This window comes from Podarcis muralis, chromosome 1 (genome assembly GCF_964188315.1).
Source record: "Podarcis muralis chromosome 1, rPodMur119.hap1.1, whole genome shotgun sequence".
Taxonomy (NCBI): Eukaryota; Metazoa; Chordata; class Lepidosauria; order Squamata; family Lacertidae; genus Podarcis; species Podarcis muralis.
The window spans coordinates 132,044,982-132,071,441 of record NC_135655.1 but is presented as its reverse complement, the minus strand read 5'-3'; the positions used below and the strand labels follow the sequence as shown (position 1 = coordinate 132,071,441).

Below are 26,460 nucleotides of genomic sequence, written 5' to 3'. Positions count from 1 at the left end.
AGGGTGGAACACATGAGGGGAGAAAGCGTGTTTTGCCTATCTGCTCTCATAACAAATCAGCACTGATTCAGATAAACAGCAAAAGCTATATTTTTCTTTTTAAAAACCTGACCTGATATTTCTACCACATTTGTCTTGGTTATTTTGCTATCTTAGTAATCTTTGTTCCTTCTCCCATGCCGTTGATAGCAGCCCAACACAGATGTTTAGCTTTCTCCAGAAGTGGAGCAGAAGTTGAGCTCTGGCGCAGCTGCATCAAGTGGGAACGGCCTCCTGGCTCTGGTGCAGCTGGGGAGAGACGTCACTTCTTCCTCCGCTGGGCCCCCACTGGCTGCTAGGGCTCACCCACAGTTGAAGCCATGGGGCATGGTTTGGGGAACTGGCCAGAGGGAAGACTCTCCGGCTATAGAAGCCCAGGGCACCCAGGCCGCAGCTCAGTTGTCACTGGTTTCCCTGCCTGCCTGCCCTGCTCCTTATGTGGCGGGGCTGCCCGAGGGCAAGCAGGCAGCTCCCACAGAGGACCTTGCCATGGAAACCTTTATTCGCCAGCTTTGGGGCCAGTGAAGAATTTGCCTTCAGACAAATTGGGCCTGTCTGGGGGTTTTGCCTGCCTCGTAGGCACTGTCACAAGTTGATGGGGACAAGGCTGGGTTCTTAGTCCAAATGGCCAAGGGGTGGGGTCTTGCTCCAAAGGATCGGGGATCCCCTTAAAGGGATCCAGGGAGGTGCATCTGTCTGGACACCCCAGATGAGGGAGGGTGGATGGGTCATGCCACCCCCGAAAATTGTGATGGGGGGGGGGGAGTTGCCCTGATTTGATGTACATCATAGGGCGATCCTTAACATTGGGTAATCTTGCCAAATAATCAACCGGCAGACAGGTCAGTTGATTCAGGATACACCCCCCCAATGTCTGCACCAAAACCTTCTAACGTCTGTAATCAATAAAATTGTGGCCTGTTTAAATCACGGTTGGTTGTCCTGAAGTTATTGTAACTTTATCTTGCCTTGGCCCCACCACCAGTGGTTTCACTCCACCTGGAAACGCAACTTATCACCACAATAGAAAAACATCAACTTGTGTTTCATCAGGGTGCACAAAGGCGAGGTAAGGAAAACAAGTTCAGCTCTACTTAAATATGAAAGCAGCATTCCCCCCCCCCCCCGACATTGGTCTGCCCAAACATAAAACAAGACCAGGAATTTTGGAATACCACTACCACCTGCAGTTTAGAGCAGGAGACTGCAGAACATTCTTCTCCATATGAAATGCAGCAGGAATTTTGAACAATGATTAGGAAGTATAAAACCCACATAAAATGCATGCTTTTCAAATGAAGTTACTATTCTTACTGTGTAAAAATGTGCCTTGAATGTTTAGAACAAGACAAAAGACCGTATCAGATGTTTGTTGTAGGATTGCCAGGGCAGTTCATGCAACATTTACCTGTCAGTTAACTTATCAAGGAATCGGTTGGTGAATGCTTTAACTTGATCCACCAAGGCCCCAAAAGGCTTTTCTCTTAAGGCAACACTCTCAGAGGTATCCAAGACGAAAAACAGATCCACAGGACAATCTGTGCAAAATCAGAAAGAGGAAGTTTAAAAAGAACACTCTTTATAATACAAGATTCTCCAGAAAGTCTGCAATACTTCATGATGAAGTACACCTGAGAGGGTCTTTTTCGGTGGGGGGACGGCATTGCAGTGTAGTACCTATGTGACATAGAGCCCATCCAGACAACCTTTTTATTGTGCATCCATGATCATTTGTGATCATGATGCTATGCAGGGGGTGGGGGGGGGGTGTCATACAAGACCCTTCTTTCCATACTGATGGGTCAGTCACACGGCTTCCTTTCTAGTCAGTGCACATTTAGGAACTTCCTGCTGAAATCCCATCGCTTTGTGCCACAAATGTTCAGGTTGACTTTTGCCCTTCTTTCGGTGCCCCTCTTGACAGCAAGAATGTGGTGGTATTAGGCAGCATCACAGAACAAGATAAAGCAGAATAAATCCACTGCTAATGCACGATTATTGTGCCCAGAGCATGTGGCAGAAGACGTCCACAATAGAACAGCAGTCCTGAGGAGCCAGAGCTGTAGTCCTACCCCCAGGTGTCTCCATCTGCTTTCCTCCACCTCCACGGGGCTCTACTGTCAGAGGGGGGTCCTGCTGCAGCTGTGGAAAGCATGGCGACTTCTGCCCACAGTGTTTCCCCAAGCTGCAGCCTATTTAAGGGCCCCCGAACAGTGTGTTATGGGGGTGGGATGGAGCACGGACAGCCATGGATCTCCCAGATCCTGAATAAGGTGCCAGACTGGATCTAGGGCAGAAAAGGGGGGTGTAAATGCCCCCACGTTCCATCCTGGCAGGCAAGAGGCTGTATGTCTCCCTATCGCCTCTTAGGACTGCTGTGTAAGAGTGCTGTCCTCTGCCTGTTTACTTGGAAGTAAGCCACACTGAATGCAGTGGCCTTAGCCACTGGGACTGTAGCCTAATCTGCAGATGAGGAGGTCCTCCCTCTGCTTGGATCAGCCTACTGTACTTTTGAGTGAGAGCTCTTTGGGGACTATTAACTTGCTGATGAAGAAATATCGTTGAAACAGTTCATTATCCTGGAAGAACTGTTCTGTTTGCTGCACCACCCAGCTCCAGTTCATTCTCCACCAAACTTTGATATAGATATGAACTGTGGAAAGGCTTTCTGCCTCAACTTCAGTGTTTCTTTGTGGTCACACACCATTCTAAGCATGCCTGTTGATGGAATATTCATTTGACTTCTATTAGTCTGTGACTTCTTGCACGTATTATATGGCTTTTGTTTATGAATTTGTTTATGAATTAAGAAACAACTGATAGTGTTTCATAAATATTGCCAATACATTATTAGCCCTCGTGTTGTCTTTTGTTGATCTGCTTGGAGCTTGGCTGGTGGCCGGAGGCAGAAAGCTCTCGCATAGCTTCATACATCCCCACCCTTTGAATATGGAGTTAAAAGAAAGGAATGACCTTCCAAGGACCTTATCACAATATAAGGGACATGAAACTCTTTAAATAAAAGGTAAAGGTACCCCTGCCCGTACGGGCCAGTCTTGACAGACTCTGGGGTTGTGCGCCCATCTCACTCAAGAGGCCGGGGGCCAGCGCTGTCCGGAGACACTTCCGGGTCACGTGGCCAGCGTGACATCGCTGTTCTGGCAAGCCAGAGCCGCACACGGAAACGTCGTTTACCTTCCCGCTAGAAAGCGGTCCCTATTTATCTACTTGCACCCGGGGGTGCTTTCGAACTGCTAGGTTGGCAGGCGCTGGGACCGAGCAACGGGAGCGCACCCCGCCGCGGGGATTCGAACCGCCGACCTTTTGATCGGCAAGCCCTAGGCGCTGAGGCTTTTACCCACAGCGCCACCCGCGTCCCTAACTCTTTAAATAGTGCTATGTAAATGCTCAGTATTATTATTAAACTAATTTAAATGAATCAATATATATAAATAAAACGAGGCATGTGGGCCACAGTGCAGAGGCCCTCACACCCAAACAGGAATTGGACCTTGTGATTCTCTAATATCACCCTGCCACTCCCCCCCCCCCCAACATGGCAACTCACTTCTGAAACTCCAATGAGTCCATAGGACCCAACTCCTAGGGGCAGAGTTCCCTTCTCAACCCAATAAAATATTTGAGGGGGCTGCCCCCCCCCCCAAGTTGTGTGTATTCAAATGGTGTGTATGTGTCACATCTTGTGATCAATTATGTGGGACTGGACTTACCGCCCCCCCCCCCCCATATTTTATTCAAGTTGACACCCCTGAATGAGCCTCGACAGCAGTCTCTGGCCTGGAAATCTGCGAGCTAAGAAAAAGAAAAGAAGGTCCCTCTGGGTGGCTTTAGTCATAAGGTTTAGAACCCTCTAAAATATTATTACTTATGGTTTTGGAATATCATCTACAATATATATTGCAGATATATATTGCAGATGCCAGAAACTGTCACTAGCCTTGGGCAGCTGGATTATCTTTGTAGAGCTCTTCATGTGGAGAAAGGGGTCAGGATTGCATCTCGATCCCTTCCCTTTGCCATCCCTGACCTTCCTGCTCTCAGGATATCTTCACAGAGGGCCTGTGGGGGGTTGCCTGCCAATGGAGAGCATAAGTTGCACATCCAAATCCAACTCCCTTATTAGAGGATGCACACATAAGCTTCTGTGCCCACGTCACTCAAATACACGGATGTCAGAGACAGGACCAACAGGTGTGATTCTGCACACACATATACACACACACACATAAACACAGCTGATATTTAGTTGAAAGACTCTGCTCAAGAGCATTGCTTTTAGAGGGAAACTGAAGAAAAATGAACACAGCCTGAGACAGTAAAATGAGCCACTACTTCCTATTCCTAATATAAAAAGAGGATTACACTAAGAATATCTGCTATGTCAAAAGTACATATAAAGCACCCTTCTTTTCTTTTTTCTTCTGCAGCTTTTTTCTTCTTCTTTTGGCCATTTTTTTTGGTATTCATTTTCATTTCATTTTTAACATGAGTATTTATCTCCAAAGCTCAATGCTCACTACAGTAGAGACACTACTTAAAGCTCTTTCTTCATCAAAAAGTGGGGCTATAATCCTCAGATATCCCTTAACGAGTTCTTCAAAACAAAGAAGGAATACAAGTTTGTAATTTTTGAAAGAGTTAGCAAAATCTGGTGACTTCCATAATGGCTTATTAGTCACCGTATTATTGGGACATACAGGCTTGGCTTGTACTGAAACTCAGCACAGAAAAGAATCTCTGACAAAAAACATATGTATGATTGCTAACCTTTGCTTGCCAATGTGGGGCATATACTGCTGTCCTGTTACTGATTTTCATATTTGTATAAGTCAGACAAACTTAAAAGTTAGCATAAAAGTTAACGCCCAAACTCTGATCTGAAATAACACGGCAGACTGTTAGATCATGGACTGATACTCAGTTGTTTCATTTCAACGTAGTAAGATGGCAGTAAGCATAAGTGAGGAGAAAGCAACACACTGTGAAAATATGTTCTTACCTTGAAATGTTGCTGCACCATTGGAGACTGCGGTTGCTTGAGCAAGAACTGTTCTGAAAAGAAAGCAGCCCTGAAGTAGGAAGGCTGGGAAAAAGTAAGCAAACTTCATCTTGCAAGGATTGTAGTTATCATTTACTGAGACTTGAGGACAAATTTAAGGAAAAAAAGAGAGGGAGCCCAGGACTCAGAGGGTGACAATTATCACCTAGTTTGCAATTATTATTAAGTTTCTGCTCTGTCCCTGAGTTTCCAGAGAGTGGAAGGAGAAAGGAAGGGAATTAAGAAGAGGAGGCGGCTTGGATTTGCAGGAGCTGGAGCTCTCCTTCCAGGAGGGAGGGAACATAACAGTAGTGTCAGATTCGGCTGAACTGCAGCACTAGCTAGTGAGTCATGAAACACACCAGCCCATTTTGAAGTCTCCCTTCTCTGAGTTCAGTTTTGCCACTGCCTTCTTCAAACATGGCTGTGCTCCTCATACTAAAACGTAATTTAGCTCCATTACAAAATTATTGCTACCTGTCCTCATATGCTTGCAACTGATTAATGGCTCACAATGCAGAAACACACGTTAATTCATGTTTTTGTATAACGGCTGACTCTAGTGTCCAATGAAATATTCAGGATATAAAGGATGTTTAGATGGCTAACAAGTAAAGATGAAAAATGAGCAGAGTTGTATCAAATGGGTATCTAATATAATAGAGTTGAAGCCTCTTAAGATATAACAGAGTTGAAGCCTACAAAGTTGGTCTTTTTGTAATTTTGCTCTAGATACATTTGGTAAACTGCATTTATGTTCTAAAATCTATCGTTATTAGGACCAACAGAATTATCAAAAAATCTGTCCAGCTTCTGAGTTTTCCAGAACTCTGCATCAGGTGTGACATAAAGCAGGTGTTGGTGATGCTTTGTGGAACATCTTGCCTCATGAAGGTCCCCACCGTCTCTGCTGCATTCCTCCCCGTTGCTCTTTCCTTCATTGCATTAAGCCTGAATAATTGGAAGGCTTTCCCAAGCATGCATTGCAGCCTTGTTTTCCCTCTCTTCCCCAAAATGTCCCCTGACTCATTTTCAGTCTTCCTCTCAACTGTTACGCTATTGCAATTAGAATGAAAGTATTTATAACAAATTGTGTAAATCAAGGCCTTTGTCTAACTTTGTATCTGCAACTAATAAAGTAATATCTGCATGGTTAGTACAACTGAATATGCTCATCGCAAATGGTGGAAAAAATGCCCCCCTTTTGGTTTTAAAATGTGGTAGTTTTCCTATAAGCAAACTTCATATTCATGCTTCTTGTCCAGTTCTTTTAACAGTTGTTCCCAGCAAAGCCCTTCTGCTTTGCCTCATTGCACCACTTATTTGCTTGTCCCAACTCCACCCTTCTAGCACCAGTATGGGGTTTTGCCAAGAGAGACCGTTCAGCTGAATCTACTGAATGGTAAATGTTAAGTTGTGGGTGAACATATCAGACGACACAGCGATTCTTCAAACAGCTCCTGTTTATTCTCAGGCCAGAACTGAACTGAAGGGTTCAGCCAGCCTGCTTATATAGAGCTCCAGTACCACGCAACTGTAACAACTTTCTGTAACTATCCAATCACTGAACGTCACTTTCAATCCCTGATTTGCATATGTGGACCTGAGTGAAAACTATCTACAGTATCCCCCTGCTGGCCCAGGGTGAGAACTTCAGTACATAACAGTAAAAGCTGAGAAGATAAAAGTTTATTAACCCAGGAGCACAACAAGAAAGACTTCTAAATGGTCAACTCTTGGGGATTTCAGTTTTCACTGATAAATGGTTGACAGTAATGATCCCCACTCAGAAATGAAAAGGAATGAGTTAATCTAAGTAAATGGGGCAGGAGTCTGAACTGTTAGTGTTGACCCACTCAGATCGGTACCCAGGCAGTGATGGAGATGCAGTAAGATCTTAGGCCTCTGCACGGTTTACCACATGAAGTAGGTGACTGTTAACAATTTTAAATTTAAGAACTTGCTTAGAGTCCCGTCCCCCCCCCCCCCGTTTCCAATGTGGAGTGATGGCCTGGGACTCAACATTACCTGGGGAGCCTCCGCTTGTAGACATCATAATAAAGCTGCCAATGGTGTGAGGAGCCACACAACTTTGGAGTGGGGTGGGGCTGGATGTGGGGCCCTGCTGCCCCGACCACTGGGCTGACTCTCTTCATTCAAGTAACTCATGAAGAGGACTTGCATCAGCATTTGTGTTATTTCAAATTTCCTGCTCTGCAACTGGATGCATCTGCCTTGTGCTGAGGGGGGGGGGGGGGGAGAGACAATAGGTCCCAGCATAGCCACTGCAGGGCTGGCTCCAGTTTGGCGGTTCCTTTTTCTATATACAGGCAGCCCCCCTTTATGTGCATTCAAAATGTGCATGACTGTGTATACATGCATCACACCCAACCTGGAAGTGACCCAGAAACCTCATAAAGACGTCACTGAAACGTCACTAAAAGGGCAGAATGGGGGTGGGGGTGGGGCAGGGCTTTTTGCAGCTTTTTCAATGGGTTTCAATTATACACAATTTCACTAACATGCCTGGTGCCTGGGAATGTAACTCCCACCTAAATGGGGGGTTGCCTGTATTTCAACCAGGGCTGAGGCAAATAGCAAGATAGCAACTCCCTTTCCATAGATAAAATCCGATCAGACCGGCAGTTGGGTTTTATTTCTGCACTGGTGACACCTGTATTTCACCTCCACTCCCTCCTGCCTGAAGTGGCCTCCTCATTCTGCCTAATGGTAGGGCTGGCATTGATTTCCGCTCTAGTTCAGGAATGGGAAGAGGGAATCTGCATTCACAGGATCCTTGCCCCACCCCCCAAAACTCCAGCTGGTTTCTTAAATATGAACTAGACTTTAGATTTTCATTACAACACACCAGCAGACCATCCCAGAAAGGGTATTGTGTTTTCCCTCTTTTCTTAGTGAAGCTTTAGCAAAAAGTTTCTTGCGCAAAACAGTTGCGTCTTTATTACTGGGAAAAAAGAAGTAGTGGAGTTAAGGGAACTTTGGTCGTTTTAAAACGTCTTCATGGCTGCTTTGAACAGTACAAACTGGAAAGGAGTCAACTCTCTGCTAAAGCCTAATGATAATGGTATGGCTTTTGCCGTTCATCTTTGACTATATATGGGAGTTGTTTCACATCTGGAAGGAATCAAGGACACATGCTTTCCTGGCAGCCTTGCAGCTGGGCCAGATCCCAGCTGCTCGGAAAGGAAGACTTTTCTGGAGGAAAGAGCAACAGCTCCCCCTTGGCTGCCGAGCGTGGATCTGCAGCTGGTTTCGTAAGAGCAGGCAAGCTCTCAAGGGGTCCCTCGTTTCTCCAAAAATTTTCTGTGCATCAGAAAAACGGAATCACCGAAAGCAGCTACCTTTTAAGGTCTGGAACTGTGCATCTTTTCCACAGAAGCATTGTTTCCTGAGAAAAGCACTTCCCCCATCCAGAACTTAAAACCAACATTAACAGCATTAAAGAAATATGTTCTGTAAAGCAAGGGTGTTCATGTAGTGGCATTTTCACTTATGCACCGATGGTAATAATTAAAGAAACATAGTTTCATGTTGCAAAATACATGAGATTGATGAAACAGAACTGACTTCTGGGGGGCTGGGGCTGCATGTGAAAAGGGAGTAACAAGTCAAGAGGAAAGGAAACTTAAATGATGGTGTAGCCCACCCCTTGTGGGGAGGAAAGAATTGCACGCTGGAATGAAAGACCAGAAGTCAAATGGAAAGATACATTCCATACTCAAGCGCCGCCGTTGAGGAAATATGCAGGAAACAGCCCACCCTCCCAGGCATGACTAAGCCCTGTGAGCTTCACAAGGGGGTGGCAGGATGGATTTCGGGGCTGCAGCCAGGGCAGAGTGGTGATGTGCAGCCCAAGGACCCAAAGAGAAGAAGTGGGTGAGGCAGATACATCTTACTGTCCTGCCCCCCCAAACCCCCCACACATGAGCAGAAGCTCTTAACTTTTAAGTAAGAAGGACATGCTCAGCAGCAGACACAAGGCTCAGGAGTTCAAGAGCAGAACAAGAAGTTCAGAGCTGGGTGAGAGCAATGGAGATGCCCCAATAAGTCTCCGCCTCCTGCCCACCAAGTTTTCAAAGATGAGGCATGGTGCACTCACTCACTCGACTCGCACACCTTACAGGGATGTCGAAATTGCAAATGTGTGCTCCTTCAGAGGGGTCCTCTTCTCATTTGCAAAGGTAGCACCCCTAAAGTGTGAGCAGACTGCACCCTCCTATCTGGCGCCTGTTCAGCCATTGCCACCTCTGGTACTGGCTCCCTTCTTGTCTGTTTCATGCAGGTGGGGCAGTAGGGGGGCATGACAAATGGCTCCCTGCTCCCTCTTCCCAAGCTATGGAAGTTGGAGTGGAAGGGGAAGAGCCCTTCTTCTCAGGCTCTCACCATCCAGCTCCCCACCCCAACATTTCTTCCTCGTCCTGGGTCAGAGCCTGCCAACTGGAGCCTGATTCTGATAGCACATGATGCTGACACCACTGAATTCCCTAGGTTTGTCTCGTGATCCGCTGCTGGGATTCTGGGAAAATTAAGACGGTGGCTGCAGCATTTCTTTTTTTAAAGAGACGTTTTTAAGGAGGCTGGCACCAACAGAGATGAACCCTCCGCTTATTGGGTAGTAAGTTTCAGTTAACTCAATGCATCTTTTTGTTGTTCTTTAGTTGTTTAGTCGTGTCCAACTCTTCATGACCCCATGGACCAGAGCACGCCAGGCACTCCTGTCTTCCACTGCCTCCTGCAGTTTGGTCAAACTCATGCTGGTAGCTTCGAGAAGACTGTCCAACCATCTCGTCCTCTGTCGCCCCCTTCTCCTTGTGCCCTCCATCTTTCCCAGCATCAGGGTCTTTTCCAGGGAGTCTTCTCTTCTCATGAGGTGGCCAAAGTATTGGAGCCTCAGCTTCAGGATCTGTCCTTCCAGTGAGCACTCAGGGCTGATTTCCTTTAGAATGGATGCGTTTGATCTTCTTGCAGTCCATGGGACTCTCAAGAGTCTCCTCCAGCACCATAATTCAAAAGCATCAATTCTTCAGCGATCAGCCTTCTTTATGGTCCAGCTCTCACATCTTACATCTGATGTGCCTAGAAAGGACTGCAGTGTTAATCTCTCTCTCTCTCTCTCTCTCTCTCTCTCTCTCTCTCTCTCTCTCCCTCCCTCCCTCCCCCCCCCTCTCTCTCTCTCTCTCTCTCTCTCCCTCCCTCCCTCCCCCCCCCTCTCTCTCTCTCTCACACACACGTGACAACATATGACACCTTTAAAACCTTTGGGTTACTTCCAAATAAAGCATCTTTGGGTTCTCATTCTCATTAAGGGAAAAAGATTCAAACATAACCTCGGTATTTTAGGTTGAAAAATAGAACTGCATTCTACCATGTTTCTAAAACTTTATATACCACCTTTCAGTCCAGGGTATTAAGGAAGTTTATAATCAGCCATAAAAAGTAGCAGTCACAAAACGTATCAATGTAAACATACCAGTAAAATATAAAGATCCGTTACTGTAGGGCGAGTACTTGAAACTGGTATGAAGGACCTGGGAATGCCTGAGCAAGTTAATGTGAAAACACCCATCAAGAGTTCTCCACAGAGTCCTAAGCATAGCTGTCAACTGTTCCCTTTTCTTGCGAGGAATCCTATTCGGAATAAGGGGATTTCCCTTAAAAAAAGACTAGTAACAAATGTATAAGACTAGTAACAAATGTTGGAAATGTAAAGAAAAAGAAGGTACATTTTATCATATGTGGTGGGAATGTAAGAAAGTAAAAAGCTTTTAAGAAATATTATATAATGAATTGAAGAAAATGTTGAAATATACATTTGTTAAGAAACCAGAAGCATTTTTATTAGGCATTACAGGTAATGAGATAAACAAGAAAGAAAAGAAGTTATTTCTATATGCAGTGACAGCGGCAAGAATACTGATGGCCCAGAAATGGAAACAGGAGGAACTACCTATGATAGAAGAATGGAGAACTAAAATGATGGACTATGCAGAACTGGATAGAATGACAGGAAGGATCCGAAATCGACGAGATCAAAGATTTACAGAAGATTGGGAAAAATTTATTGAATATTTGCAAAAATTAAGTGATAATCAGATTACGTTTGTAAGTTTTAATGAAGCGCTGTGATGGGAGAATATTATAATAAGAATTAAAAATGAGTTGAAGGTTACAGTAACATTATAAAGAATAACGTAGAAATGTGTTAAAAGTTAAAATATGAAGGATTGGCAGACAAATTGAGGGAAGTAAAAAAAGAGAAATAAGATGTAATTAAGATGTATGGAGTGTACAATTTTGTTATATATATATAAAAGTCAGGTCAGGCTGACAAATAGTAACTGACCTAGAGGCACTCAATAAATTTCATGGCTGTAAAAAAAGGGAAACGTTGACAGCTATGACCCTAAGCTGCCTCTTCTTCTGAAGAGGTCTTTCTGTGCTCCTGGTTGCGATCCTGACAAGTGGCCCTCCTGTTTAAGAAACATCCTGTTTATCAGCAGTGCTGATCAGGCAGACAGTGAGATGGGTGAAAAAGCAGTATTTTCATTACTTCCGCCCGGGAGAGGTCAGGAAGTATTTGGGTATTAACTACACATGTTGACAGTGCCATTTGTTGATTCTCTCCGGAAAGTGCTGAGAGGGCAGCTGCTCCCCACAGCGGGAGCAAGGAACATGGCGAAGCCTCAGGGCTGGGGAGCTTGGAGTTGCTTGACAACTACAACTCTTGCACGCCACACAGTGTGAGCCGTGAGGGATGGAGAGAGGATGCAACCCCAAGGGGAAGAAACAGCCTGGTCCTCACAGTTGCCACATGTAATTGTTTACAGTCTTGCTCTCATAAGGAAAAGAGGGAATGAGTCAAGGTCTGGGAAAGGGGGAATGTGTCGGAGACACACTCACTTCAGCCCTGTAGCCAAGGTGGGATTCATGGGTGCACCACAACATGGGCTTCCCACCCACCCACCCACCCACACCAGGAATTTGATTTGGAAAAATGTACAGTACTTTTGATTCGAGACCAAGAAGATGATGATTGTTAAGTTGTGGGTGAACATATCAGACGACACAGCACTTCTTCAAACAGCTCTTGTTTATTCACAGGCCAGAACAGAACTGAACTGAAGGGTTCAGCCAGCCTGCTTATATAGAACTCCACTCCAACGCAACTGTAATACTTTCTGTAACTATCCAATCACTGAACGTCACTTTCAATCCCTTATTTGCATATGTGGACCTGAGTGAAAACTATCTACAGTATCCCCCTGCTGGCCCAAGGTGAGAACTTCAGTACATAACAATGACAACCTTCATTCAAAGAACGACAACTTGCTTCAAGAACAGGAGCAATTTCTTCTTCCGGGACAAAGGCAGGGCGAGCGCAGGGGTGGGCTTCTGCTTCATTGCGTGAGGAAAAATGGGAAGGTGCTGCGGTGTGCATGGACAGTGCGCCATGTGCTCCCCTGGCAAAGCCTTGCGCCTGCGCCTTCCAGGCTCGGGGACTCTTGTGAGATCTCGCCAGAACCCGGGAGCTGCAGCCACTTCTCCTCCCTTCTCCGGAAGCACCACTTGGATTCTGCCGCCTGAGGCAACTGCCTCAGTCTGCCTCATGGACTGCCATCCCTGACCAGAGGTCTCCTCACACAAGGCTTTCCCTGAGGGTGGTTGGATTTTTCATGAACACAACCACCCTATAATTACTTAGGTTATCCTGAAAAAGCAGCCCCCTGCCCTTTTCAAGAGTTAAATATAACAACTTTTTATTGTGGGCAGGCATTCAACTCCTTCCCTTAGCTTTGTTTTGTTTTTCAGTTTCAGCAGTTCTGTACCCAGCTAGCTATCAATTTAAATCAACCCACGGAAGCCATTTTGCATTATGGCATCCTCCCTCTATGGCAGCCATTTTGTGACTCTCACAAAATTCAAACTGTGCCCATTAGTCCAAAATGGTTGGTTACCCCTGGTGTAAGCGGTCATCTTGGGTTTGAGTTAATTCTAATTTCTGGCCACGGAAAGCATTTGTTTGTTTGTTTGTTTGTTTGCTTGCTTGCTTGCTAATTTAAAATAAATGTTTATTTTATGTGAATCTTGCCCTCCTTCAAGGAGTTCAGAGTGGCCTTCCTGATTCTCTTCCCAGACATTTCACATTTCTATTGTTTCTTGTCCCCTGCGGCCCCCACCCAATCTCACCTGGCCAAGTGGGCAGGACTTTGGTTTATTTTGAACCCACTATGAAGGTGACCAAACAGTTACAGCACGTGATCTGTGGAACTAGCGGTTCAAGCTCTATAGAGTGTTTTAGTGCACTATTGGTTTTGGAAGGGTTAATATTTTTTCCAATTAACTCCTGTTGGCTCCTGGTTATATGGGACAAACCCCCAAACATCTGGTAATAATATATCTTTAATAGCCGTCTGCATTTGTGGGAAAGTTTGGCTTGATTTCCCAGAAAATAAGTGTCGTTTGGAGAAGGAATTTTTGCAGCCGAGGATGCAGCTCCAAACCTAAAAGAGTTCTAATGAGAAGAAAAAGCAGGGAGGAGAAAGCAAAGGACCCAGCAGTTCTCCCCCCGCCCACATTTCTGACTTCATAATAAAACAGCAAAACTGATTAACAAGTTTCCCTTTCCCTTATCCTGCAGATAAAATGTTTAGCACGGCCACATTCCTTTGTGCAAAGCTGCCTAGGAAAGTGGGTGTGCAGAGAAGAGCCTTTCCTTGCATTAATTCATGCTAACAGCAATGGGAATGTGCTCAGTGCGGATCCTGCTGTGAAAAGCTACTGGGGTCTTGCCAAAGGCAGTATCTAATTTTTGTAGTGCCTATTAATGCAACATGTTACACTAATGATGTGATTAGCAAACAGTTTGTGGGTTTAAAAAGAAATGATATACCAGACACCAATGAGAGCTTTTCACCTAAGGTTAATTGCCAGCGCAGAGAAGTGATTTTCACGACTCTTGCAGCTGGGGGGAGACAGAAAGCTTCAATCTCCCCACTCCAACAACTGACTGGATTGCTTGCTTGCTTGCTTTATTTAGATGTGTTTGACAGTGATAATAATAGTGAAACTTAACTCAATTGGTCAGACTAGTGGTTGCTTTCACCCCCCATCCCCCCCCCCCCGGCTGCAGTGACATCTTTTCCCAGGTGTTCACTTTCAAATGACACTGATGCCTTAGGTGGTGGTGCTTTTTGCAAAAGAACCTCATAACTGATCTGGACTTGTGTGCATCTACAGGACTGGAAGAGGCTGCAAACATTTGCTCAGTCCAGGTGTCAGGGCCAAATGAAGAGAAAAGCTGAAATCTGGCACTGAGCCTGAGGCAAACGGGAGACCCAAGCCCTGGACACACCAAAGGGCAGCCAGATGAGGGCCAAGCCAACAAGGGGCGTTGTGCACATAGATTAATTTGCATTAAACAAATAGCAGACGCTGTCTGAATAATACCCATGACTGCTCCCGTCTTGCTTAGCTTGCTCCTCAAAGAATATTTACAAAGAAGGCTAATGAAATACACCGGGGCTTGGATGGCAGAAGTTTGGAGAATTTATGGGTGCCGAGGGAACCAACCAAGGAGTTAGTTGCACAATGAAGTCTGATCTAGCCTGAGTCCCAGGGCTCCCCCAGGTGCAAACTATGTTCTTGCCACTTTCTCTTAGACTGTCACCCAAGGCTGAAAGTGTGTGACTGGAATAATACATGCAATAAAATGGAAATGATAGAATTTATCATTAGAAATAATCAGTGCCAGAGCTCTAAAAGGTAAAGGTATCCCTGACCGTTAGGTCCAGTCGCAGACGACTCTGGGGTTGCGCGTTCATCTCACTCTATAGGCCGAGGGAGCCGGCGTTTGTCCGCAGTTTTTCCAGGTCATGTGGCCAGCATGACTAAGCCGCTTCTGGACACAGAGGAATGGTGGTGGAAACCAGCTGGGGAACCCTCAAGGGAAGAAGGTTCAGAGCCCAAACATTGGTGGCAGGACAATGAAGAGGGGAATTAGGAGAATGAAGACTGGGAGAGGGGGGTATCAGAAATGGAAGAGGTAACAGGGTCTAGTGAGCTGGGGGAGTCTATGGGAGAGAGAAGTCCAGAATCAAAGGCAGAAGCTGAAGCAGGAGAGTGGAAGGAGGGAGGCCAAGAGGCAGAGATGAGTCAGGCTGGTGAAGAGTTACAGATGTCTCCCTCTGCTGCTGCGACAAGCTCCTCTCCACCCTTGTCTCCCAGAACCAGAAGAATCATGAAAAGGGCAGAGGAGATAAGCAACACGCAGGCACAGTCTCCAGTTGCTGTGCTCATTAGGCCTGACACTCCTGTGCAGATCCTGTTTTTGCTAATAAAGAATAAACTGCAACTTGCTTGTTGTGATTTGCTGCTGGCTCACAGTTAGGCCATCAGGGGTAACGAGCAATATTTTTCTATCTTATACCACAGCGGAGTCAGCAAGTGCAGCAGCCAAAACCTAGAGACCACATCAAATAATCACAGTATTTTAACTGGAACCTGTGAGACATCATGGTCTGTGGTTGGGTACCCATTAAAGGCTTGTATTAAATCAGAAAATAAGAGGAGAGACCATCATTGACAAAGTAGCTGAACTTTTCTTTCCTAACCACTATTAATTTTCTATTCCTTTATCTGTGTCTGATCACCACCAGTCATGGTAGCTGTAGGAGTTTGCAAAAGCTCTTTATTCAAAAACCTTTTACACATTGCAGTTTTATTGTCAATCATAGAAGCCCACCATCAAAACACACTGCTATGCATGGAATGCAATATGTATGTGTGATTCAGGTTGTAGCTGGGAGATGGAGAGGGGGCTCAAATATGGATACGAAAAAGCACATTACCTGCTCTTCCTACTGCAGACTTTGGGCTCTCAAATTTCAGCAGCACCCTGTGCAACGTTAAAATGTGGCACCCCCTGCCTCTCACTTTCCATTCTACAGCATAGTTGCGGCGCCCCCTGTGGTGTCCCTGAGGCTCCGTGCGCAGTGCCAGTTGCGCTTCCACAGATCCGCCTCTGCTCTTTGTAATAGCATGTGGCCATTTGCACGTGGCCAATACATTCTCCCTCTTTCTTATGCCTCTGTCCTTAAGTGACTACAAAGTGTGGGCTGCGCTCTACCCTAGCTGTTACTTGTAGCATCCAGGAAGTAGACAAGTGGCAGGAAGTATCGAGTGGAAAGGCCCAAACTCTGTAAACACCAGAGGTCAATCACGCATTTCAGCTGTTGAGATTAACGGCTACAATTATTTTCTGCAAAGTTTTTGCAAAAAGCAGCTGGAGGGGCGGCAATAAGGACTAAGGCTGTGGTCCAGGCAATATGGAGTTATTTTCTTTCCTCTGGTTTCATTTTTGCAATGCCTTGTCTGGAGTTGCTGTCCTCTCCATTAGTAAACAAATCTTTAGGCAGCTTGAAATGGTGGAGATGCATTTGTGTATCTCCATGGTCCTCAGCCCACTCCAATTGAGCTACACCGATTTGGGCACAAAATGATAACCACTCTCAAAAAGGGACCCCCAAACCAGCTTGAGGTTTTCACAGCAGTGATGCTGCAATATCATCACATGTTGTGGCTCAGCAGGCCTTAGAGTGTGACGCACTCATCCGAGCATATAACTACCCTTCCTGAAGAAAGTGAACCACACGAGATACAGGGTAATCCCATTACACTCTGAGTGCCAGTACTAAGTGCAACAGATGTGAGAACATTTTAAGGGGAGTTTTCCATGTAGACTTTGGATTAAACTTGGCTCTGACCATGAAGTACATACAGTCCTACTTTCAGAGCGCCGGTGGAGAGGACGGCCGTGGGCCAATTTCTGAGCACAAGTTCTGCCTCTCAGCTTTGCTCTGGAATCCTCTGCCACATCTGGTCAGAAGTAAACAAAAGCCAAAATGTTCAACTACTAAGTAAATTCTAAGAGAAACTCCACCCTCCTGAAACATAAGCTGGAAACTGAGCATCTTGAAAGAGGTAAAGGCCTCTAGGCTAATATGCTGGCTTGCGGTGAGGATGGAGAAGCCAGTTTGTTGTGCTTTGTATTAAGGACATTCCCTGTTTTTCGACTATATTCAGAATTAGACTCCATCTAAAAATAAATTATGGGTACAGAGTAGCCAGGTCCAGGCAGAAAACTGCTGGGTTAGTTCTGTCGGTAGAGCATGAGACTCTTAATCTCTGTGTTATGGGTTCAAGCCCCACGTTTGGCAAAAGATTCCTGAATTGCAAGGGGTTGGACTAGATGACCACTCCAGCCCTGCAATTCTGTGATTATGTGATATGTGTAAGGAGAAATTTCAAGAGGCTTAAACTAAAATTTGAAAATTGCTGTAGAAATGGAGAGAACTGAATTTAAGAGTGGAAAAATGAGAAATGGAGAGAACAAAAATTGACAGATTCATGCATCTCTGGTTACAATACCAGCCCAAAGTCCTAGCTTGCCCCAAGATAGTAAACCTGTGCCTATGTTTCGCTGTCCCGAGCTGTTGGTGTGGTGGAATCAAGACTGGTTTTGTGTTTTCAGGTTATTATATGAGCAAAAAACTTCCCTGCACAAAAATTCTAAGTATTAAGGGGAATGTGTTCTGGCCTAGCATCGCATGCTAGTTTTATATATGAGAGGAAAGTTTCTGCATGGAGAAGCATTGAATGCACTGTTCACTGTACAGTCTAATGCGGTACAGATCAAGCACAAATTTTACAACCTCAGTGAGAATTAGCCCCAAAGTTTTCACTGGTTTCCATCATGCCTCAAAATAGAGCCTCAGATTAGGGCAACTCTTCTTTTGGTGGTTGGGGCTTTTGCATATTTTAATTTCTGCATAATTAAACCCGGGAAATGTACCAAAACCTTTGTGGACTGGCTGGATTTCCAGCTTGATGGAAATGCTAGTTAGAAAATAAATCATGCAGCTGTTGAGAATGGTCCTAAGTATTCATAGGGCACATTTGTCCTTGTATGAATTCTCAGCATTGGTACCTTCAGGGGTCCAGTATAAGCAACTGCACATTTGGCAAGAGCATCATTCTGGGGACAGAGAGTGGCTCTGGCTTTCAGGCCTCTGGCAAACTTACAAGCCATAGGAACCCTGCCACTTGCAGATGCTGAAGCAGACACTTGCTTTTAATTTTCAGAGCATTCCAATAACAGAACTAATGTTCCCAGGCCAGTGCTGAGCTTCCTACGTTATTTACCCAGAACTGTTAGCTCTAGAAAGGACACACAGCAGTCCACATAGGGGGGTGTATGAGGTGGCCAGAATGGCTTGCTTAAAACGCTTACACAAATTTACATTAAACTTTGCACAGATCAGACACCTACTCACATCAGACTTTAATATTCAAGTCTTACATAAAAACCAAGCTACCCATAATTCTAGCCTCTTCTGGCTTGGTAATCATCATAGGCTCTTGAGTTTTAATCATGAGTGTATTTACTCCCTTCTCATCATAATCTTTATGCATCATTTAAACAATCAGAAGTGACAGAGATAACAATGTTATGTTTGGTTCAGGTGTAGAAACATCCAAGTCCAACACTTTACAAACGGTTAGGGCACATAGTGAGATATCCTTGCTGGGTGCTCCTCCAAAAGGAAAAGTCTGCTGCAGTTCAGGTCCGTGTGCTTTCCAGAGACAATGAAATATGTTTTTATTCAGGCAGGTTTCTGCCAGGGGTGAAAACAACTGGGGATTTGTCTTCTGTAATTGTTCCAGAGTTCTAGCATGTGGGCAGTTGCTCTTAGGTTAAATTCTGGTCTGAAATAAACTTTAATAATAAATATGGAAATAACCAGTGCTTGGAAAGTTTATTTTAAAAAAGGAACTCACTCTGGTTCAATTTCATCCAAACGAACTCTTTGTTCATAAAAAAAACCCTATCCTCTGTGATTTCTTTCAGCATTCAGCATGATAATTTAAGCTGCTATGCTGATGGATATGATCCAAAAGTAAATAGTCCACAAGTGTCAACAGGTGAAGCTTTCTTCCTAATGTATTTCCTTACTAGAAAAGGCTTAAAGGTAAAGGTACCCCTGCCCGTACGGGCCAGTCTTGACAGACTCTGGGGTTGTGCGCTCATCTCACTCTAGAGGCCAGCGCTGTCCGCAGACACTTCCGGGTCACGTGGCCAGCGTGACAAAGCTGCATCTGGCGAGCCAGCGCAGCACACACGAAACGCCGTTTACCTTCCCGCTGGTAAGCAGTCCCTATTTATCTACTTGCACCCGGGGGTGCTTTCGAACTGCTAGGTTGGCAGGCGCTGGGACCGAGCAGCGGGAGCGCACCCCGCTGCGGGGATTCGAACCGCCGACCATGCGATCGGCAAGTCCTAGGCGCTGAGGTAAAGGCTTACCCTGCTTAATTTCTGCTTGCCACATAGTGGTTAAAGGCACAAGGCACCCTTCTCTTTGTTCCTGTTCATATATTTCTCACTGAAAGCTGCTCCTCTCGGAAAAGAGCGAGTCTCTTCAGCAGCAAAGATACAGGAAATGCCTGCCTTGCCTTCTTTCTGATTGCTTAGCAGCAGTGATTAAGTCATAAACCATCCACAGAAACAGCAGTTCCTCCATGTCTGCATAATATGCCTAAAAATGTTGCTGCCTTGTTTTGCTTTCTAACTTTCATTATAGATGTCCAATTGACTTACTGTGGTTTTTTTTAATGCAAGAGTCCAGTCCACCTGCTGGGGGAGTGTGGGAGGGAATGAACACGAAGAGGAGCTAGAAATCGTTCAAAGTTCTGCCCCAAATGAACTTCACTCTGTTTTAGTTCCCCTGGCAATTATGGGAAGTAAATGCTGCCTGTGTGCTTCGTATTATCCATTACACAAAATACTGTTTACTTTTTTTATAGCTCCATGTTAAATTCCATGCTCATCCCTCACAAACAGCAGACAGTATTTTGGCATTGAGAAAGATGTAGCATAAATCAATGTGCAGAGATCCTCCCAGGTATTTATCACGTTCCCCACCCCACCCCAGTCAGTTAATATACATTACGTTGCAACAGTGATTCCAAAACAAATCTAGCTGGATAGCAGACAACCATCTCCATAGGGTATTCATCTAGAATTACTGATATTAAAGAATCGGTGTCATTCTGTCTGCATTCAAGTTCTGCTTTATGGGCTATTATCCCTTCTGGTTCCCTGTGCACAATGCAACACATGTCAAAGGGGACTTAATTTAGATCAGAAACTCTACAGCACGTATCTCCTGGTTTTCCAACAATTTGGCAGCCCATGGGTAACATTTTAGCATATATTTACAGAAGTAGCAGAACATCAGATTACAGTGGTACCTCGCAAGACAAAAAACTCGCTAGACGAAAGGGTTTTTTGTTTTTTGAGCTGCTTCGCAAGACGATTTTCCCTATGGGCTTGCAACATCTTGCAAGTTTGTTTCCTTTTTCTTAACACCGTTAATACAGTTGCGACTTGACTTCGAGGAGCAACTCATAGAACGCGGTGTGGTAGCCTTTTTTGAGGTTTTTAAAGCTTTTTGAGGTTTTTGAAGCTTTTCCAAAACTTTCCCGACACCGTGCTTCGCAAGACGAAAAAAATCACAAGACGACAAAACTCGCGGAACGAATTAATTTCGTCTTGCGAGGTACCACTGTAACTGGCTGTTTTCTGATGCCAGACAGATGAGCAATAATTGCTGTCTACACACTTAACTTCACATGCAGTTCTGAGACCCAAAGTACTGGTTGTTTTAGCTGGCCATTGCCTGTTAATGTTATAACACTGCTTCCTAGCATTGCTTCACAGCCTTTTCCCTGTAGACAAAAATGCAATTATAAGTGCAACAATGTATAATGGGCTGCCTTTCTCTGATCATATCATGCTTGCTGCTAAAGGTATTCTTGTCTGTCTGTTTGTTTGTCTGTCTGTCTGTCTGTCTGTTCTGCTGACACAGGATTTCTACCCAGGTTGAATCCAATAGCAAGTCTTAGTACCATGCATGATTCCCACCCTCCACTCCCATGATATGCTGTCTCCTTGTCTTAGATTCTTTACCTCATTTTATTCCCATAATAAATTGTAGAAGTAAACTCACTCTTGTTTCTTCAGTGTCTTTGATGTGGTCTTTTAGCACGCAGTTTGCTTTGTTCAGTTATTGTTGGGAAATGTCCTTTTCAGGCATCATGTTGTAAAAACTGCATAGAACCATAGACTTAAGGTCTAGCGCAAAGGATTTTAGCCACCTCAAGTTTTCTCAAATTTGCCAAAACCATAATGTTGTACAAGTCCTAATAGATCCAACACGCCGATTGTGGACTTCTGCTACTTGACATTGTCTCCATAAGGTTGTTAAAGACCACTGGAAAAACCATCTGTCTCTACAGACTGTCATAACTATTTGTCATAAAAGGGTTTTATAGTGTTTATTAGAAAAAGAGTAGATTGACCTTAATTTTCCAACATTTGGACAGCTTTCTTTGCAAGTGAAAATTCCTTACCACATTTAATTACTATAAATGAAAACGTTACATTCAAACGTAGAATATAAACGAGGCATGTGCTGTGCTGTCCCTTTGTGAGGAATCACTACTTATTGTTGTGTAACAAGAGATGTTTGAATTGCTCTCTACCATTTATTGCACTTGTAATCAACTGGTATTTGGCAATTTACTACAATCTGTAGAGTTTTATGAATGTGAAAATACCATGGCTTGGGGGGGTGGAGGGGTGTTTTTGGCATTTTCAGAGATAACTATTTGCTGCTCTTTTTAAAAATGCCACCAACCTCCCACTTGGTTTCTTATAGGCATCCAACTGGGATTATGGGAGGAGAACAATTCAGGAGATTATGGGCTGGCAGAAGTACACCCTGCTGTGGATGAGGAATCCAGGGCTGGGGGCTCCACCTAATTGTCTCGGTACTGGTCAATGAGAGCAGAAGTTAGCATATGCTGATTTCACCCCACATTTCCCAGGTGCTGAGAAAGGAGTGTGAACTGGTTGTGCTATATCCTGTTCTAGTAAATTCCAGGGCCCATGAAGCACTGAGGCAGTGGGCTCAGAAAAGCTGGGAGGGGTGGCAGATCCAGAGGCCCACAAGGAGCATGCCGCTTCCTGAGAACTACACTTGAAGCTCCCCTCCTCTTTCTCCTCTGCCCCCCATCTCCCTTTTCCTCCCCCCCCCCCAGCCTTCAGGGCGTGGCAGTAGAGTCATCACCGTCAGAGAACCTGGTAAATTCTCATCATTCATCATTATTGCCTTCCTGTTTTTCAGAATGGTTTGTTCCCAGAGGTTTGCCTTTCAAGATGCTCAACGTTTCTAAAGGTAAAGGTAGAGGTAAAGGGACTCCTGACCATTAGGTCCAGTCGTGGCCGACTCTGGGGTTGCGGCGCTCATCTTGCTTTATTGGCCGAGGAAGCCGGCGTACAGCTTCCAGGTCATGTGGCCAGCATGACTAAGCCGCTTCTGGCGAACCAGAGCAGCGCACGGAAATGCCGTTTACCTTCCCGCTGGAGCAGTACCTATTTATCTACTTGCACTTTGACGTGCTTTCGAACTGCTAGCTTGGCAGGAGCAGGGACCAAGCAACGGGAGCTCACCCCCGTCGCGGGGATTTGAACCGCTGACCTTCTGTCCTAGGCTCTGTGGTTTGACCCACAGCCCCACCCGTGTCTCAGAGTTTCCAGCAGAGCTTAAAAGGGAGGATCAAAACAAAAAAAATCAACCATCACTAAATATATGCTTATTGGATCCAATCTGATCAAACAGAAGCATGGAAGAGGAAGGAGGCAGGTGAGACAAAGAGCCTGTCAAGGAAAACCAAGAAGGAGCACACAAAGACCAAAGGCAGAGCTTGTTACTAGCAGAGCTGCACAGACTTTTATTAAATACAAACAATGGCAAACACAGCGGGCTCCCAGAGGCTGGAGCTTCCTGAGCTAAGTCCAAAAGTCTGTGGGTGATTCTCTTAAGGATATTTTCAGCAGTTCCTGCCGCGTTAATTTTTTTTATTTGTCTCCATTTCTATGAAATAATTCTATATTTAAAGGAATATTTTCCTCGCCTTGTTCTCTGCTTGGTAACGAAAATGGCTTGCCTTGCTTTGGCTGTGCCTCACTGGAAGCAGCCCAGTTCTTGCAGGAACCCATGAGAACCCGGTTGATACTCTTGGGCCCCTGCCTGTTCCACTTCCAACATGAAATGGGAGAAAGTCATGCCACATTCTTAGGACGTAGATCCAAACATTTTAAGGATGAGCCAAGGACAATCAGGGTTCAAAGATGGAAAGAATAATTGAATAATTAAAAGAAACAGCTATTTCAAAGCAACCACTGCTCTAGATTAGGCCAGATCTCAGTCCTACTACAGGTGCTGCAAAAAAAAGAGTAAAATTAAAAAAACACCATCTTAGCTAAACTGAGCTAAATAAAGACTAGCGAGACCAATCTTCTTCCAAAGTCTTACCAAGGGAAATCCCAGGCAAAACCTATATAAAATAGTTAGCACTGTACAGCTGAAACACAGACTGGCCTGGAGCATAAATTTAAAATTCAGGAACAAAATCAAAATCACAAAATGCAACTTATAAAGCAACTTATTAGTATGTGCACACATACATACATACATATATATATAGTTATATATATATTTATATACATATATTTGTTATTAAAGAAAAGTTTCCAAGGAGAAGAGGGGTGTGTGTGAAGCCGTAAGTATACGCATTGTAGAAGCTGGGTGAAGAAGCGTCATTGGCTAGAGAGGGTCATGTGATGCAGAATGATGTGTGATTGGCAGAAATTAGAGTGCGCCCATTCCAGTGACCTCAGACGTCAGCCTAGAATAAATAATTGTAAAAAATAAATGGGGGAAAAAGTGGGGAATCGCTTAAAGTTTATGACAAACATAGACATTGAGGACTTCATGCTATACTCCTTAGGTCCCCTGTTCACATCAATTCAAACATGGAAAAGAGCTTGCTAATGATTCCGACAAACTAATTTACATTCATGTTGCCTTGCAATACCATGGATTTTGTCACACTCATCCTTTTCTCTTAAAAAATAGCATCTGATCTAATTTAAACACAACTACAGTTAGTATATTTAAAAGAAGACAAAAAGAAGGAAACGTTGCTGTATGGAGGGCTCACCTTCAGCGCTCCAGCCAGCCAGCCAGGCCCTTTCCCAGGATACTCCACCCTTGCCCCCTGCTCCTGAGTTGGTCAGCAACCCTGACCCAAGAGGAGACAGGTCAGCTCTCCTCACCCAAGTGACATTTGATTGTTTACAAGAGTACATATGTTTCTTGTGGTGAAATTGGTTTCCATTCGCCTGGTAGGATACTGAGCAGGCAGGCATGTATGACATCTTTATAAATGACATGGATGGAGGAATCGAGGGGATTCTCAGCAAATTTTCAGATGACATCAACCCTGGGAGCGGAGGCCAATGCCGCAGAAGACAGAATTGGGATGCAAGATGACCTTAACAGATTGGAGAAATAAGTCCAAACTAAGAAAGTGAATTTCAATAGGGACAAATATAAGGTTCTGCACTTAGGCAGGAGGAACCAGATGCACAAATATAAGACACCTGGCTTACTAGCAGAACATGTGAAAAGGATCTAACGTGAGTCGACAGTGTGATGCAGAAGCAAAAAGAGCTAATGCTATTCTCGGCTGCATCAACAGAAGTCTAGTGTCCCAATCAAGGGAAGTAATAGTATCACTCTATTCTGCCACATCAGACCACGCCTGGAATACTGTGACCAATTCTGGGCACCACAATTTAAGAAGGATGTTGACAAGCTGGAGCGAGTGCAGGGGAGGGCAACCAAGATGATCAAGGGTCTGGAAACTAAGCCTTACAAGGAGCACTTGAAGGAGCTGGGTATGTTTGCGTGGACAGGCGGAGTCCCCAGATCCCGAGCGGTCCCCCCCGTCATGTGGAATAACGACTCATGACAACGTGCTATGGGATTAAATTGGCCACAACTTTATTAAATTTCAAATGTGGGTAGACCTTGGCTCAGGCATTGGGCGTTCTCCCTCCCCAGTCCCCAGCCGGGGACCTAGGGAGCTTCAGGGTTATCCAGTGTGTGTGTGTGTGGGGGGGGGGTGGGCCGGCTCTGGAGAACATATGTTCAAGCAGAGATAGCCGCCCCCGTTACGCCGCCGCCGCAGGGGAGAGCAATGATGACCTTTCGGCGTACGGTCAAAGCCTCCCTTCAGAAACCCCTTTAACGGGGAACCCTGGTATCGCCGCCGCAAAGAGGAAGATGGACTAAAGGATTCCGCCCAAGGCCTGATACCGCCAAAGTTGTGACATTTTGCTACGGGAAAGGCGAAACCTGCCAATGCAGGGAAATTCCTTTCCGGCCCTTTAACAGCGACCTTATCGTAGCAGCGCCCGCATACCTGTGAAGAAAAGTTAACCTGCAAAGGAAGACATTAACTGAGGGTGGGTAGGGTGGGAGAAGCTCTGGAGCCAAGTGAGGATTCCCAGGTAAGATCCTCCCTCTATTGTGTGGGCAGGTAATCCCTCCCCCTACCTGGCCTGGTCTCCTTGGCAACGCTTCCCCCAGGTGGGATTGGACAACTGACCGAGGTAGGCGGGGACCTCCAGGTATCCCACCTGAGGGAAGGCAAAGCCAAGCCTATGCTGATGGGGCCGCTCCAGATCTAGGGCTGCGCGCGTCCACGCAAAGGGCGCCCCCCGTTTTAAGCGGGGAGCGGTCATTAGCCTGGAAAAGAGACTGAGAGGAGATAGGATAGCCATCTTCAAAAATCTCAAAGGCTGTCACATGGAAGAAGGAGCCAGCTTGTTTTCTCTTGCTCCAGAAGGTACAACCTTCAAATTACAAAAAAGGAGATTCTGAGTAAACTTCAGGAATAACTTTCTGACGGAAACAGCTGTTCAACATTGGAATAGACTCCCTCATAAGATGGTGGACTCAACTTCACTGGAAGCTTTTAAGCAGAGGAGGAATGTATGATCTAGTTGAGATTCCTGCATTGCAGGGGGTTGGAAGAGATGACCATCAGTGTCCCTTCCAACTCGATGATCCTTCCTGTGCAGCTGTGCCACCCACACATTTCCTGTTTCATCCATACCAGTTTGGCCGCTATTAAAACACATCCTATTATTTCAAATGGCAGATAGGATAATTTTTAAAAGTCTGATTAAGATGGAATGACCAACCTATTATCATTCTCCTTATTTGCCCTTATTCAGAAAAGTGCCTGATAAGATAAAAATATATACAGGAAATGCCAATGCAATTCATTTTCTAGGATCAAAACAAGCAATAATATTGCAAAATAAATTATGCATCTCTTTGGGTGGAATTCACCTAACGAACCCTTTCAGC

At 45.0% G+C, this 26,460-nt stretch overlaps 2 protein-coding genes across 10 annotated transcripts in view; both read right to left on the bottom strand.

The window, feature by feature from the left end:
• Nucleotides 1-5,422, bottom strand: part of COL6A1 (collagen type VI alpha 1 chain) — a 53,106-nt gene extending 47,684 nt beyond the window's left edge. The window contains exons 1-2 of the mRNA XM_028703169.2: nucleotides 5,060-5,422; nucleotides 1,448-1,577 (exon numbers count right to left, since the gene is read on the bottom strand). Of these exons, the coding sequence (XP_028559002.2) occupies nucleotides 1,448-1,577; nucleotides 5,060-5,168 (239 nt within the window). The 5' untranslated portion in view covers nucleotides 5,169-5,422. The remainder of the gene's footprint in view (nucleotides 1-1,447; nucleotides 1,578-5,059) is intronic.
• A 17,441-nt stretch (nucleotides 5,423-22,863) lies between these two features.
• Nucleotides 22,864-26,460, bottom strand: part of PCBP3 (poly(rC) binding protein 3) — a 71,806-nt gene continuing 68,209 nt past the window's right edge. For 2 of the 9 annotated variants that reach the window (XM_028703375.2, XM_028703383.2), the window contains exon 13: nucleotides 22,864-23,926. In XM_028703375.2, coding sequence (XP_028559208.1) covers nucleotides 23,890-23,926 — 37 coding nt within the window. In that variant the 3' untranslated portion in view covers nucleotides 22,864-23,889. The remainder of the gene's footprint in view (nucleotides 23,927-26,460) is intronic. The other 7 variants (XM_028703343.2, XM_028703351.2, XM_028703357.2 and 4 more) reach the window with 4 other exon arrangements.